Raw genomic sequence first — 17,581 nt, 5'->3', positions numbered from 1 at the left:
GTTATTGTATTGTTCATCTCTGTTTGTTTATTCTTTAATTCTTCTAGGTCTTTGTTAAACATTTCTTGCATCTTCTCGATCTTTTCCTCCATTCTTTTTCCGAGGTCCTGGATCATTTTCACTATCATTATTCTGAATTATTTTTCCGGAAGGTTGCCTATCTCCATTCATTTAGTTGTTTTTCTGGTGTTTTATCTTGTTTCTTAATCTGGTACATAGTCCTCTGCATTTTCAGTTTATCTGTCTTTCTGTGAATGTGGTTTTCATTCCACATGCTGCAGGATTGTAGTTCTTTTTGCTTCTGCTGTCTGCCCTCTGGTCAATCCCCACTTGCTTATGTTGTAGAAAATATACATCATGTTTACCTATATACTTATATGCACATCCTTCTTCATATTGCCATGTAGTACCTTTTTCCAAAGTTAAAAAATATTGTTTAAGAGTAAGTGTATGCTAATTTTATAAAAAATAAGGAATACCATATTGAACCAGATGGTATTGAATTAAGTGAATTGAAATATGATTTTGCTTTGATGTTTTTTAGTTTACTTGAAGATATATTGAAATATTAGAAAAGATGGTCAAAATAACTGCTTCACAGCTATGTATTCTGATAGCTAGAATTACACTATGGTTTTATATTTACCAAGCCTCAAAATACCCATAAAGACATTTGTGGGGTTTCTTTACATGGGTAGAAGTCTGAATGCTTCTGCTTTATTGCATATCATATTCAGGAAAGAATCAAGAAAGGATGAGCTCTTCCCTATTGTACATGCCTATATCAGTCAGGCTAGAGAAGTTTGAAAGGAGCTCTCTTCACCCCTTTTATAACAAGAGCAGGGAAACAAACTCCTTTTCAAATTCTTTTTTCTCTATGAGAAACAAAGAAGAATGCTAAAAGATTGGTAATATCCCTGATTATTTACACACCCTCACTTACCCTAAGCAGACATAGTAAGAGGGTACCTACTGCTAGAACTGTGGGGAATTAGTTGGAAGACTGATTCAAAAGTAAATTTTTCTCTAATTGGGAAGTAGATTTTCTTAAATTGCCTCTTCACATATTATGAATAGTTCTGTGATATTTTATAGCCAATTAAAATTGATTAGATTCATTGAGTTTTCTCTTTAGAGTACTTTAATATGAAAACCACTTTGAAATGAGTCCAGACTTGAGACAGATGGTTAAATTTATGTTTAAATAAATCTAAATTTAAAAAGTGAATAAAACTTTGAAAAGGCTCTTTTAGTTGATTTCCTTATTTTGAGTCCACTAAGACTGTCAACTGGCTTTCTTATTTGATAATCACCAAATCTTAGAGATTTTTAAAAAGTCAGAATCATGTATGGATGATGCATGGAGGTCCTCTAGAAAAGTACTACAGAATTCAAATTCACCTCTCAGTTCAGCATATGAAAGAAATGCATTTTGGATACATGACCTACTAAAGACCAAAGTAGAGTTCAGGCTATGTTTATTGATTATCAGTTTTGTTGAAATGACCTGAAAGTGGGAGGATTTGTCTTTTTTTGGACCTACTTATTAATACATGATCTATCAGCAGCTAACTTATGGCATGAATGCTTTTCACTGCATGGAGCTTAATATGATAGGACCTTTACAAGGTCATAAAAAGTAATGGCGCTCTTAGTTATTAATCTAATTTGCATTGGGTTAAAGGTGCAGAAATTGGAGTGACAGCTGTAATATTTGCATCAGATGCTGAGATGTTATGTGGGATGGAATATGCTACATGATTAATTTATATTCTTCAGATAATGTCCTAAAAATAATTTGAAGGTTCAATAATATGATTTGTCCCTATTTTGCTAAGTTTTATTAAGTAAACAAAGCTAAGTTTCATATACAACGAGATTAAGAGAAGTTATGTCCTTTTGCTGATTTTCCTCTATATTTTATAGGTGAGCTCCTTAACAATATTAGTTTTGGACTTGATTGCTAGAAAGATGATATAAACAGATGCAGAAGGTAAAATTGTAATCTTTCTATAACTTTTAATTTTAAAAAAATTATTTAAGTTTAAATTAATTTTTTTAAAGTAAGAACTATATTAATTTGTACATTTTCTTGTTATGTGCCAGGCACTGTTATTTCCATAACTAATCTTGTAGATAACAGAACACATGGTAATCCCTGCCTCCTTGAGCTTATATTTTAGAGCAGAAGATAGCTAATTAGTAAAATAAATAAATGAAACATATAGTATGTTAGGTGGTAAAAGGTACAGTGGAGAAAACATGGTAGGTAGATAGGATGTTGAGAGGATGATCAGGTTAGTTGTCATGGAGAAAGACATTTAAATGCATAGTGAAAGAAGTGAGGGAGTGAAGCATATGATTACCTGGAGCAAAGAGTACTCCATGTAGAGGGAAAAGCCAAAGCAAAGTCATTGAGATGGGATCATGTGTGGCATATTTGAGGAGTGGTATAGACACCTGTGTGACTGGAACTGCGGGATTGATAAAGGAAAGGTGTGGAGGTATGAGATGAGGTCAGAGAGGAAGAATGATGGTGGGTGGTACAGGAGGCACAGCTTACCCCGGATCTTGCTGGTTCTTTTAAAACCCTTGGGCTTTTACTGTTGAGTAAGATGGGAAACCATTGGAGGGTTTGAGCAAAGGAATGACGTGAACTTACATTTTAACAGGATAATTCTGGTAGCTTTGTTGAGAACCATATGAGTGGTTGGGGAAGGATGTAAGTAAGATTACTTCTAGGCTATTGGAGTAATACAGGCAAGGATTCATGCTGGCTTGGACCTGGGTGGTAGCAGCAGAGGTGATGAGAAGCGGGCAAATTCTGGATACATGTACAATTGATTCTTGTTATTTATAGTAGTTATATTCTAAAAAGTCACTGTGAATACTAAGTTAGCATTAGCTGATTAGTGAATCATTGCCGCTGGTGAGCATAACATAAGGAATTAGATCCCTTTAAGCAGGGTCACAACATTTTCGGCAGTTGATCAATAAATACATCACTGTTTTTTGTGTGTTTCTGTTTAAGGACACTTTCTTTAATATATATTGTTGACTCATTAACACTGAACTCACAGCTAGCAGTACTATAACTCACGACTAAACAAAGCTATCTAACACACATTTGCTCTATCAGGGACATCACAGCCTCCTTGAGCATAAGAATACTAGGCAGCACTTCAGCACTCTGCTTGAGGGTCATTTTAAAAGCAAAGTTACCATCGAAAAGCACAAAAATGCAAAAAGTGTGGAACTAAATAGACTACAAAAAAGAGTTTACAGTAGAAGAGCTGAAACAAAAAGGCCGAGCATAGCTTTTCAACCTCAGTTGAGAATGTGTGTATCAGGTGACTCCTTTGCTGCTCTGCATGTGTGCATGTCCATGATTGACCTGAAAAGCAATGTGTATATCAATTTTGGGATTAAAAAGAAATTTTAGGCAGTAGGTCATAATTCATGGAAATATGGAATCCATGGATACTGAAGATTTTATTATATACTGAAAGTAGAGCTTAAGGATTTGCTGATGAATTAGTTGTAGAGTGTGGGAGAAAGAAAGAAGTCAAGAATGATTCCAATATTTTTGGCCTGAGCAATGGGGAGGATGGCATTGTTGTTACTGAGATGGAGAAAAATAGAGGAGGAGCAGATTTGGAAGTGAAGATCAGGCATTTGGTTTTGAGATTCTTATTAGACATCTAAGTGGAGTTGTCAGATTTGCACTTGGATCTCCAATTTTGGAGTTCCAGGGAGACTTCTGGGGTTGAACTATCAATCTGATTTTTAGTTGATATTTAAAGCCATGAGATTTGATGATATTACAAAGGGTGTTAATTAAGATAGAAAAGAGTCCTAAGTCTGAGCCTAACATTAAGAAGTCACAGAAATGCAGAGGACATTGTAAAGAAGACTAAGATAAAAGGAAGACCAAAAGAATATATTATTCTGGAAGCCAGGTGGGGTGAAGGGATTTCAAGGAAGAACAAGTGATCATGTGATTTGCAGTTGCATGCTGCTAAGACAAAAGATGAGGAGTAAAGTTTGGATTTAGCAAAACATACGTTATTGGTGACTTTGACAAGAACAGTTCCAGTGGAACAATAGAAGGAAACACCTAAATGGGATGGGTTTAAGAAAGAATGAGAAGAAAAAAGCTGGAGATAACTAGTATACACAAATCTTCTTAGAAGTTTTGCAGTAAAGGGAAGGAGAGAGATAGGGAGTTAAGTAAAAGAAGTAGAGTCAAGGGGGAATTTTTTTTTTAAGATTAGGAGCTATTATAGCTTGTTTGCTGACAAAAATGTTCCCATGAAGAAGGAAAAGTTGATGAGACAGCAGAATGAAGGAAGAATTGCTGGAGCAATGTCTTTGTTATATAGGACTAGAGAATGGATCTAGTACCCAAGGGAATGGATTGGTCTTAGCTAAGAGCAAGGGCAGTTTATTCATTGAAATAGTGCAAGAGAGGCTACAGCCTTATTCAGATAAGAGGTTAGATAGACTGGTGAGAACTTGTGGAATTTTCCTTGAGATGCCATTTTTCCCCCCTCAGTGGGGTCCATGGGCTCCCTCTTCATACTTTATATGGTTCCAAATTCAAAATCACAAGGTACAAATCAGTAAGTAGATAGGGAAAACTTTTTCTCCCACGTATTACCCAGTTTTTTTTTTCCTCCAAGGAAACCAATATGATGTTTCTTCTAGATATATTCTACTCATAACCTGTGGCTTTTAAACCACTTCATTAAGGATATTCATCAACTTATTAGATAACCTTGTATATTATAGCACATTATTAGGAGTTTTAGATCATGACTAGTTAGTTATCCGTACTAAATATATGGTGATCTCTACACTCCCTCTTCTACAATTATATCCTAACATTATGATGACTGTTTTGTGAACCTCCATCTTAATTTTCTTGTCAAGCATTTTTAAGGAAGAGACTATGAATATGTGTCTCTCACAGAACTTAGGATGCCATGGAATCTGGATAAAGATTTAAAGGATGAATGCCCTTAATTTGCTGTAAATGTTGTTCTCCCACACACTTGACTAGTCTTATAAAGTAGAATGATAGTTTTTAAAAAAAAAAATTCTGGCTGTCTTTATCTATTAATATTACCTAAAGTGTAAGCGTACCTGCTTTGAAACATACATATTAAAACTAAGTTTTTTTTTCTATCACTGAGACTTTTAATCTCTAGGCTAAATAACTGAATCTTTTAGATTTAGTGAATATTCAGATACTTTTGAGCTTTAATCAATTTTTACAACTTTCCATTTTTAACTTTTTATTTTGACATTATTTCAGACCAACAGAAATTTTGAAAGAATAATACAAAGAATTCCCATATATATTTCACACATATTCTCCAAATATTAATATTTTAGCACATTTACTTTATCCTTTTCTTTGTCTGTACATGAGAGAGAAACAAAAACTGGTTCTTCTGTCATTTTGACATGTTCCTGTTATTTATTGAGCACTTATTTTCTGGCTCATCTTATACTTTTTCTGCTCTAGGTCTTGCTTCATTTCCCTAAGGAGCCATAGTTCCATTTAGTAGAAAATAGTATTTAGAAACCAATATTTGGGCACTGGGTGTGCTCATTCCTACTGGGATGTCTTTGTTTTAGGTCCTTTCAGTGGATATAGATAAGAAATAAGCAAATGTACGCACACACACACACACACAAATACATCTGTGCCTATTTCTATACCTATTGCTCTATCTATATTAAAACTGAAGTATTCACATTGATATTTCCAATTCCAGTTGAACTCCAAATAGTCCATTCTGTCTTTTCCTATTTATGTATTTGTAATTTCCTTCTCTGACAGTGAGACACCTGGCTACTATTATTCACAATCTACTTACTTGTTCAATCCTAAAATAACAGAAGATGATTTCAGAATTGCTAATTTATGCCTCTGAAAAAAGAAACCTACTGACTACAGTTCAGTATTTGTTTAGACCTCTTTTTGTCTTTAGTCTTCCTCTGTAGTCAAATACTGTTTCCAAAGTTACTTGGGTTAATGCTTTCCTTCCCCACTCCTTTCAGTGTGGTTACATTACTCACTGGGAAATACAGTTTGGTTCATTTGTTTCTATTGTGTCCCATTTTATGTTGTTTTTCTGCTCTTACCCTTGTTGATTTTGTTTATTTTGTTAATGGTTAGACATTAATGGTTTCAAAAGTCAGAACTGTACAAAAGTAGATATTTAGAGAACTATATCTTCTTTAACTATATCTCTTTATTTCTTATACAAAAACTACAATATTATGATATGCTTTTTTATTTTGATTTTCTACCTGACATTGTATCCTGAAAGATCTCAGTATTTCAGTTTGTAGATTTCTTTGTAATTCTTTTTAATTGCTGCATAGCACTTCATTATAAGTTATTCAAGCACTTTCCTGTGTATGGACATATAGTTTATTTGTAGTTTTTTCAGTTATTTACACTACTACCATGAATAAGCTTGTGTGTAAGGTTTTTTCTTATTGTTGAAGGAATATCTTAAGCATAAATTTCTAGAAGTGTGAATGCAGAGTCAAAATGTAAATGTGTGTGTAGTTTTGTTAGATGTTGCCAAATTTCCTTCTATAAAAATTGTACCAATTTACATTCCCACCAGATATGTATGAGTATCAGTTTCTCCACATCCTTGCCAAAACAGTGTTTGCCAATTTGGTAGGTAATTTTGATTTACATTTCTTTTATTATGAGTGAGGGATTGAGGTTGACCACCTCTTTATATGTTTAAAGCCCATTTAAAAGTATTTATTTTTTAGTGAGTTCTTTTGCGCATTAAAAAAAATTGAAGTTTGGTCTTTTTTTTTCTTAAAATTTTAAGAATTTAAAAGGTATATTACAGTGAATAGCCCTTTATCTGTTATACATGGTACATACATTTTCTGTGAATTTGTTGGTTGTTCTTTGACTTTATGGTCTTTTGTTCACAAATGATGATACTTTAGCTACTCATACTGCCGTGAGAAATAAACTGTCCTTTGTCTCTGTCCCAAGAGTCTTGTCGCTTTTGCCCACATCCATGAAATTGAGGCAGCCTAACTTTTTAACTTGCCAAGCAGGGTAGAATCTCATTCTTTTCATGTTCTTGACAAAGATTTGTGTCCTTTTATTTTTCTTTATTTTCTTTTTCTGCAGGATTTTTTCTTTTTCCCTTTACCAAAGGCCCTTCGTTTTAACCATTTCTGCCTGAAGTATTACCTTTCTAAGACTGCCTCCGTTATCTTCCATATGCACTTTTAAGTCCCTTCCTTGTAGTCAGTTCGGTGATCTACCATTACACGTTTTCAGTACTTTCACATGTAGGGTGGATCGTCTTATTCTTATGGTGGTTTTAGATGAGCCTTAGGCATACTGCTAGCTCTTCTCTTCTCTCTTTAGTGCATTTTTCTTTTCTTTTTTTTTTCAGAACAGTCTTTGGTGTCCATGAATGCTTGCAGTGGGAGGGTGAGAGATCATTTGCAAAGATTTGATGTTTATTTTTCTACTCACGGAAAATTTAAAATTTGGACATTCTCTGCCTATTATACTGAGGGTGCAGGTTTTGTTTTTCTTTTTGTTCTTTATTATATTTTTAGGTGATATGTGGGAGATTCAGAATTATGCTGCTGCCCAGCTACTTAGAATCCCCCCATGCACAGCTTTGCAGTTAGAGAATATAGCTTTGGGACTTCCCTGGCGGTCTAGAGGTTAAGACTTCAGCCTTCCAGTGCAGTGGGCACGGGTTTGATCCCTGGTCGGGGAACTAAGATCCCTCAAGCCGTGTGGCCAAATAAATAAATAATAATTAAGAAAAAAAAGAATACAGCTTTGACCATGGTATATCATTCAATTTATAGGTTATTAAAAGACTGTGGGTCAAGTGAATCTAGCAGTCACTATATGCAAGGAAATGATATTTCCTTGCTTGATATTTCCAAACTAGAGAGCTTGCTTTTTAAAGGTATTTTATATTGAATTTTAAAATATCACGGTTTTAGTTCCTTGAACAGTTTAAAACTCATAATGCATTTCAATAAATATTTCTTGATTGATACATCAAATTTTCTTATACTAGGAAATTTATTAAAACTAACACACTGTGGATGCACATCTTGTAGTTTTTTTTTTTTTTTGTGGTACGCGGACCTCTCACTGTTGTGGCCTCTCCCGTTGCGGAGCACAGGCTCCGGACACGCAGGCTCAGCGGCCATGGCTCACGGGCCCAGCCGCTCCGCGGCATGTGGGATCTTCCCAGACCGGGGCACGAACCTGCGTCCCCTGCATCGGCAGGCAGACTCTCAACCACTTCGCCACCAGGGAAGCCCACATCTTGTATTTTTTAATGCTTCATAGGAGCATATAATCAAAAAGGTTTTTTCAGCTCTCCAAATTCTTGTCTTCTTTAGCCTTTGTTGTTAACTGTGCATTGTGACAATTTTCTGCCATTTGATTTCCATCACAACCCAATGGATTGAGAAGGGCACATGATTTAACTCCCAGGATTAAAAATTAGAAGCTAAAATTTATATTAAATGATCTGCTTGGGTTGCACAGCTAAACAAAGGAGAAGCTGAGATGAAAATTGACTCAGAACATCACTGAGTAAAATAGGTAGCTCATTCATTGTTCCCACATATCATACTTGAACTTTAGCTTCCAAGTGAAAAAACATATGCGGACATTTAGGCCAAATAATGTGTAAGTTAAGATGAATTCTCATTCATTTTCTTTTTACTCAGAGTAATAAGTAAACGTTATATAGTTGAGGAGGAACGTTTTGAAAGAAAGGAAAAATGTAAGGTGGGAGAATATTTATCCAAATCAAAGCGGAGACTACTTGCAGTTTACTTTTGGAAAATAATCACTTCTCATTTATTATCCAGAGGCTTTTCACCATAATATTTAACAAATGGTAAATGCTTCAGAAGTTTATAATAAAAAATACTCGACTTTCTAGACTAGCTTAATGGCTAGTCTAGACTGTCTCTTATAAATGTCAAACATACATAATTGAGTTTTGCTGGCTTCATAATATTGTTTGTGGCATGACATGTTGTATACACACTCTGCTACTACAAACATTAAACGGGTTTGTCAACAAGTGGTGGAAAAGAATTGTAATTCAATCTCTTTGTGAATTTCATTATGTGGAGGAGGAAAAATTGAATGTTTTTCTCCCTGTTAATTGACACATAGAAAAACTCCATTCCCTGCTTCAGTGCTTCTCATCATTTGAAAAAAAAAAAGCATACAGCAACAGAGGTATGATTCTGTGTCTGTCATTAGAATTTATTCACTCTGTGTAATTCACATTAATTTTAAGCTCAAGTGTAGTTATTTAAAAGTTAAGAAAGTATAATATTGATCTAGATATTCTGAACCAAAAAGCTGTGTGGCAGGAATGGTGGTGGGTAGTATTTTGCAATATATTTTACGTGAATGGAATTAAAAAAATTTTAGTTGTAACTTTGGTTTTCACACAGTATTACTATTTCTTGAATTTACTTACATAGTCTCTTTGGAACCCTAAATGTTTATTTTAAAACAAATCAAGAAAAAGTACAATAGAATCCCGTTTCAAATCATGGCAAGTGAGCATGTTTTTGAAACTTTTTGTTCATGTCTACAAGGGAGGAAGTATGGGGTGCATGCCCAAGTACATCTTATAACCAAGTGCATGAATGTCTATGAGCGTAGAGGACAACAAACAAACCAACAAAAGAGCCCTACTACGACATACCCCAATTTCAGTTTTAGACCCAAAGCTGTTTTTAAAGAATCTTTTAGCATTATGTATTGTTATTTTAATGTAATGGATTCTGCCTCAGATGTTTTCAAAAGCATTTGTTTTCTAAATTTGCTAATGACCACTGGTAAGCTATTGATAATTAGATTTTGGCTATGATAGCCTTCTTCAGATTGTTGGTCATACACTGTATCTGATAAAGAGAAAAAAATTATTTGGGAAGTTCTTAACTTTTCTAATGTAATTTTGTTTAAAATCTTAGTGAGCTGACTGTTGTGTATTTCATGCATCATTTCTACACCAGCTAGAAAGACAGATGGGTAGTGTGCAGCTTTAAAATCTGTGCAAATAGGAGGACAGATGGGTGGTTTAAATGGTTTAAATGTCTCCATGAAAATGTTTGTGTGGAAAGCTTGACTCTTGAAGTTACACTAAAAAATCTAAGTAATTAATTGGGAATAATAGAGTTCATATAAAAAGCAATATTTTTAAAGAAGTGACATAGAATATGGACTTCATTGAATTTACTAGTTATAATTTTTTAACTTATAATAAAAATCAACAAATTAGAATACAGTACTCAAATATTGTTGCCTTATTTTCTTATTATGAACACGTGGACCCCAGAAGACTTCTTTATTACTTAGAATTAATTTATCTGCATAATTGTATGTGAACTTTTGAAATGTCTGTTGTCAGAATTTGTTGAATTCCAAGCAACAGCAACTTAAACTAGTTTAAAAATGATGAATCAAAAACAAAACAAAGCAAAACAAAACCAACTCAAAGAAAAGGGCCTTAGGAAGGGCTGTCCTGGCAACTTCTGCAGCAAATGTTCATGGACTTTCACTCCAGCAGGTGTTCAGGCATTAATGTGACATAGCTCCCAGCCGAAAGATTGGTACCTATTTCGTTGAGAATACAATTTGGATCTTGGGTGGTATTTTCACATGGGAGTCTCCCCCTGACTCATGTGGGTAAGCAGAAAAGGGGGTTGTCATTTTAGAGGAAGGCTGCAGGGCTGGCTGTAGATGTATCAATTGTACTGGCTCTTTTAGAAATGTGTTTCTGCAAGAAGGTGCTAAGTAGCAATGTTTATGGGTAAATAAATATAGTATTCTATGAAAAAATTATTAAAGTAATTGAACAGGTAGGCAGATGTGTTCCTGAGAATGTTAAAAAATCATTTGTGATTAGCATTATTGAAGTGGTTTATTAATTCCTAAGTTAATGCCATACAGAGTAAGTTACAACTACTCTAGGGATTTATATTAGATGAGGCAAAAAATTTATTGGTTTCTGAATGAACATTTTTAAAAATTCATAATTCAAATGATAGAATTTTTAAAAAATCACAGAGCATCCTTCATAATAAGGGGAAGAATTTTTTAATGAATTTCTTATTTCAGTTATGTATTTAAAAATTTATATGATTATTTACTGGTTCATGGTGTAAAATATATTATCCTGTGGATTGCAGTCAAAAAGTGAGAAAACCCACTCGTTTGATGGCTAATGTTATCTTTTTCTGACCCCTTCAGATCAGAACTGAATTAATGATTTGCTCCCATCCTCCCACTGTAGTGAAATCTCTTTCACTCTGTATTAGAATCTCTTTCCAGTCAGCTGTGAAAGGGTTAGGAAATATACTCTAGTGATTAAGTTATTTTCTTATCAACAGGTTCTTTATGTTGTAAAGTGAAATAGGTTATCCAGGGCAACACTTTGTGAATAACTTGGACAATTATGAATATCCCTCTGAATAGGAACCAGCTAATGGTCTTTGGTTAGAGAATTATGCTCTGTAAAATATTACATGCAGCTCCCCGGAAGAAGTCAGTGATGGTTCTAGTATCCAGAAGCACTAGAATTTGTTAGTAATCGAGACATACCAGTCTGCTGGAAAGTTCTGTTTCCTTTTTCACCAGCTGGATGTAGTTCCTTGCCTCAGAATTAGAAAAATGATGAGAAAGGCAAGAAAATTGTTCTGATTCTATTGCTATACCTGAGCATGTTCTGAGGTTTCCTCTGTCTGCAAAATCCCCAACCTTTTCTCTGCTTTTGGCCCTCGGCTGAGGACATTGTCCAATAGGGAATACTTTTCTGACTCCTGTCTGTAGGGAATACCCAGATGGATGCTGAGCCTGAACAGAGTGGAAGCAGAGGAGAGCCTCTGGTGTCTAAAATTCTCAACATAAGATCTATTTTGCGGAAAGATTCATTTGGAGGAGTCTCCTTGGATAGAGGGCAAAAATTAATATATACTTTGAAAAGTTTATTCCCTAAATCTAAATAATTGACAAGAAATATTTGTTCAGTTTGCATCAAACATTGAAGATCTGCTTAAAATTTTCACTTATTTGTATAGCCACTCATTTATATTGCCAGTCTGTAAATATTTTCTGAATGATTTTAGTAAAGGAACCACAAAAAGTTTTTTTTTTAATTAATTTATTTTACTTTATTTATTTTTGCTGGGTTAGGTCTTCGTTGCTGCGCGTGGGCTTTCTCTAGTTGCAGCGAGTGGGAGCTACTCTTTGTTGCGGTGCATGGGCTTCTCATTGTGGTGGCTTCTTTGTTGTGGCGAGCGGGGGCTTCAGGAGTTGCTGTGCGTAGGCTTAGTTGCTCTGCGGCATGTGGGACCTTCCTGGACCAGGGCTCGAACCCATGTCCCCTGCATCGTCAGGCGGATTCTTAACCACTGCAGCACCAGGGAAGTCCACAAAAAGTTTTAGTTCATAAAATTATCATCTCCTAGACTTCTTCTGCGTCAAGTTTAAATTTCTCTGCTTGATTTCTAAGTCATTCACAACCTAAAACTGTCCTACCTGTACAGACATATTTCCTTCATTTCCTCAAAACTTGCTGTCTTTGAGCTTACTGCCTTGCTTGCCTATGGAACATTGCTTATTCTCTTCATGTTTTCACTCAGTATTCCAAATCACTAGACTATGGGCTGTACGTCAAAGACTCTGTTTTGCCAAATACTCAATTCTCAGTGTCTAGCACAGTTCCTGGGGGTGAACAGTTAATAATATTTACTGAATGAAAGGAAGGAAGAAATGGAGAAAGAGAGGGTGAGAGGGAGGAACTGTTGTCTATCCTGTCTTTCTTATACCTTTCCAGACTTCCCTCATCTTTTAAGGTCTCTTTTCTCCACAGTCTCCTCTGACTTCCCTGGTCTTTATTCATATCTCAAACCTAGACCTCAAAATTTAACATTATTTACAAACTTTCTTGTTTTCTTGGTTATACAATTTCACGTGCACTGTTGTTCCAGTTTGGTGTGAGCTCCTTGAAGATGAGAAGGATCATATATCTGTACAATTTTTCAAAAAATTGTACATTAACCTTTATTCACCAAACATTTACTGCAGTGCATGCTTCCTTCAGAGCATCCTTTGTACAAAGTACTGGCAAATAAACATAGTATGTGTTCAGTAACCTTTTGATTATTCATAAAATATATGAGATAACATGAAATAGTGGTAACTCAGTTTGCACATAGTGAAGATAGAACTTTTAAAATTATCTCTTTGCTAACTTTATTGAATGTTTTTTTCAGGGAAAGAAACCGAAAAGGCTAAGGAACGTTACGACAAAGCCACAATGAAACTTCATATGTTGCATAATCAGTATGTATTGGCATTGAAAGGGGCACAGCTTCATCAGAGTCAGTATTATGACACTACACTTCCTCTGCTTCTGGATTCCTTACAAAAGATGCAAGAAGAAATGATAAAAGCACTGTAAGATACATTTCCTATTTGATATAAAATCCCTTCATAAAATGATTTTAACATTTTTTTTTCTGCTAGTTCACCTTTCGTATAAAAATTGTCTTTGTTTTGTAAGCTGCATCATTGAACTAGCTCAATGGGTATTTCACACCTCTTCTACCTTGGTTTTCACTTCTGTTATCCTTTCAGTTTACGCTCACTCAACTCTGCAACCTTCTAGCTAGCCCCAAGAATGTCTCTTATTTTTGTATGTTTTTGTTTTGCTCCAGTTAGCTAGAACTTTAACTGAAAAAAAAATCTTTAGTTTGACAAGTGTTAGTTTTTGTTTGTTTGTTTGTTTTTTGCCATGCCACACAGCTTGCGGGATCTTAGTTACCCAACCAGGGATTGAACCTGGGCCCTCGGCAGTGAAAGCACAGATTCCTAACTACTGGACTGCCAGGGAATTCCCTTGACAAGTGTTAAGAAGTGGATATCTACCTCCAGAGGATTGGGTTTAAATCTTTAGCAACTGATAAGCCCAAAGGAAATAATTTTTTGGTTTATTTGCCAGCTTTTTGTTGTATGAGATTAAAATGAACAAATGTTTATTGAAGTTCTGCTGTATGCAAAGCACCCTGGTGCTTGCAGATGTAGAGATGAGTAGGTCATAATCTTTGCCTTCAAGGAGCAAACAACGTTGGTCAGTAATTCAAATGCATACATGCTTGCCATACAGATCAATTCAATATGCCACCCTATGGTAGACTTTATCTCCTTTATTTGCTGGTTTAGGTGATCCCCCATTTCCCAAAAAAAGATAAAGTGTTTTTAGTCAACTTGAATATGTCAACTTTTAAGGGTATTGATGAAATAGTGAAATGTCTACTTAAAATATTTAATTCATAAATTTAGTAATGTCTACTTTAAATTACATATTGTTGATCTATAAACATTTCCTTTCCTGCTTTCATTTTATGAATCAATATTTTCTCAAACTCTCCATATGAATCTTCAATAATAGTGTCTTCATCGCAAGAACATCCTTTTTTAAGACATATAATAGTTTCACACAGTGTATTATCTTTACTTTGTAATAAGTTTTTTTAGATCTAGCATTTAAAAAAATCCAAGCATGATAGTACCACTGAAATTGAATCCTATGTCACAAGTACTCATTCATATAACATTAGGAGACTTCTTCCTTTTTTTCCCCATTTGTCTTAAAGATGTGTTAATGATCTCCACATCATAACCACTTACTGTTTTGCTTTTTAAGAATTATCTAGATAGTCTTATTTACATTAATATCATTCAGTACTTTCAATTATGAGGTCATAACCCCAGGGATATTTACTAAATCTGTATTAAATTTCTCTGCCTCCCTCTTTTCTTTAAACTGTGTCTATCAGGTGATTTCTGTAATCATTCCAAGCTAGCATTGCCTGAAGCAGTTTGAATTTAATTTTTTTTAACCCAAACAGTATTTTGCTGTTCAGAATGAAGTAATTGAGAGAATGCTTCATAATAAGAGAAGTTTTGTAGGATTACTTTTTATGAGTGATGATTTTGGAAAAGAAAAACAAGCAAGACCTTATATTTATTTGGGTATATGCAGGATAAGCTTGTTTGTCTGCACTTTTTAAGGCTACTAATGAGCAAGTGTATATTTTTACAGCATAGCATTCTTAAGTTGGAGATTGGGTCTTTGTAACAGAATAGTTTTTCCTTTTGCATTTATTAGATAAGCCTAATAACTTTTATGATTATTTTTGCTATTAGCTGGAGGTCAGGAGAAGAGATTGAGATGTCATTGAAGGTATAAACCAATTAAACTCTGTAAGTATAATATGAAAAAGAGCAGAGGCCCAGGAGCAAGAGAAGAACCAGGAGCTAGGGCATGTGAGGAAGTGGCAGGCACTGAACGAAACATTAAATAGACAGGAGTTGATCCACAGTTCCATGTTATGGAATCAGCATTTCAGTGGTGATGTTTAGAAACGGAAAGTGATTAGCACTGGCTTACACTTTGGATATGTTAGATAGATATTGGAAGATGTAATGCCTTACTCTAGATCATTTACAATTATTATATTATATCAAATGTAAATTATTAATCTGTACACGTGTGTAATCTCTTCACTTCACTATCCAGGTATATGAAATAAGGTGGTGCGTTAAATCACCATCTGTAAAAATTGGCATTATATTGCATATTGTTTTAAATCCTTTTTGGGCCTATGTTTCTCTGATAAAACTTTAAAATGTTGTAAAATTTTCTTTTCTTTTCAGGAAAGGTATATTTGATGAATACAGCCAGATAACCAGTCTTGTTACAGAGGAAATAGTGAATGTCCATAAAGAGATTCAAATGTCAGTTGAACAGATAGACCCTAGCACAGAATACAATAATTTCATAGATGTTCACAGGTATGTGTGATATTTTCATTCTTCTTTCAGTATTTATAACAGTATTACTTTTTTTTTTTTACCATATAATATTTAACTGAATTAAAATAAGAAACATTGAAGAGCTTGTTAGGAAATAGGCTATTTCATATTAATTTGTTTTTAATTATTTTCAAAATCCTTTCTCAATGACGATAACTATTTAATTTTTATAATGATCTTGAAAAGTTTTTCAGTTGTTAACTACATCACTGCTTAAACCCATATTTAATCCATGAAATTGTATTTTCTTTTTAACAATTATATAATAATAATAAACTAATGGTTTTCTGTTTGTGTTAAACTTTATAGTAATAATACGTCAATTATTTTTTCATGCATGCATCATCTTCTTTTATACTCATTACCATCGAGGAAGGAATAAAGCAGGTTAATATCTGTATTCTACAAATGAGGAAGCTAAGCTGAAATTACTTGACTAGATCTTTGAGGCCTAAGGTTTAGTTTGATTTATTCTATTTGTTTTTACTCTACTTTGTTAACATAATTTTAAATAAGAACAAATATTCTGCCTTTGGTATGTACTAAGACATATTATGATAGTACATTCATATTGATAAAAATTATTTGGCATACTTTACTAGAACGACAGCTGCTAAGGAGCAAGAAATTGAGTTTGATACTTCCTTACTAGAAGACAATGAAAATCTACAGGCAAATGAGATTATGTGGAATAATTTAACAGCAGAAAGTTTGCAAGTAATGTAAGTATTTAGAAAATCTGAAGCTTAAATATTAGTGTTACTACTTATAGTTAAACTTTATAGATTTAAAATTCTAATTTTTATTTTCTTGGAAGTAATGAAAAGTACACATGAACTGATCTTTGGTCAGAGTGAAATGTTTTGAGAAATATGTTAGCTTTACCCATTATCATCACTAATTTCGGTAATTCTGAAAATCAAAATTCTGTGTGATGGGGCTTCCCCGGTGGCGCAGTGGTTGAGAGTCCACCTGCCGATGCGGGGGACACGGGTTCGTACCCCAGCCCGGGAAGATCCCACATGCTGCGGAGTGGCTGGGCCCGTGAGCCATGGCCACTGAGCCTGCACGTCCGGAGCCTGTGCTCCTCAACAGGAGAGGCCACAACAGTGAGAGGCCTGCGTACCGCAAAAAAAAAAAAAAAAAATTCTGTGTGATGTTACATTCATTTGCCCAGTTATTGCTGATATCTTATATTGGAATAATGTTTTATTTTTTCCAAAATTTATAGAAATTTTTTTTATCCCATTTCATTCTCTAAATAGCAGAACCATTTTGGAAATGAAGACAATGAGTGTTAGAGATAAGAAGAGACTTATAGATATCAGAAGCATTTAGTATAAAAATTTGACTTTTGAGTTCTTTTCTCTTTATAAGCAGAAGTATCTTCTGTTATAGGCTATTATATCAATTCGTTTTTCACTTTTTGTTATTATTGCATAAAATTTTAAAAGACTTCTGAGAAATCTGAATGTGTTTTTTGTCCTTTTCAAACATTTAAGGCTATTAACAGTACATTTTAAAATTTAGAAAACATAATTAAGGCATTCTACTTTTAAAGTATATTTAAAGATATTTAACCTATCTGCTGATTTTGTTCAGGAGCAACACAAAGAAACTTATATTTATTAATAAATGTTG

At 34.2% G+C, this 17,581-nt stretch overlaps 1 protein-coding gene across 1 annotated transcript in view; it reads left to right on the top strand.

Moving 5' to 3' along the window:
* Window positions 1–17,581, top strand: part of FER (FER tyrosine kinase) — a gene marked incomplete at both ends in the record, with an annotated part of 430,653 nt that overhangs the window by 65,268 nt on the left and 347,804 nt on the right. The window contains 3 exon segments of the mRNA XM_079702183.1: window positions 13,336–13,519; window positions 15,782–15,919; window positions 16,543–16,662. Coding sequence (XP_079558309.1) covers window positions 13,336–13,519; window positions 15,782–15,919; window positions 16,543–16,662 — 442 coding nt within the window.

This window comes from Hyperoodon ampullatus, assembly GCF_949752795.1.
Source record: "Hyperoodon ampullatus genome assembly, chromosome: 4".
NCBI classification, from domain to species: domain Eukaryota; kingdom Metazoa; phylum Chordata; class Mammalia; order Artiodactyla; family Ziphiidae; genus Hyperoodon; species Hyperoodon ampullatus.
The sequence above is the reverse complement of the archived record's forward strand: the minus strand, read 5'-3'. Positions and strand labels throughout refer to the sequence as shown.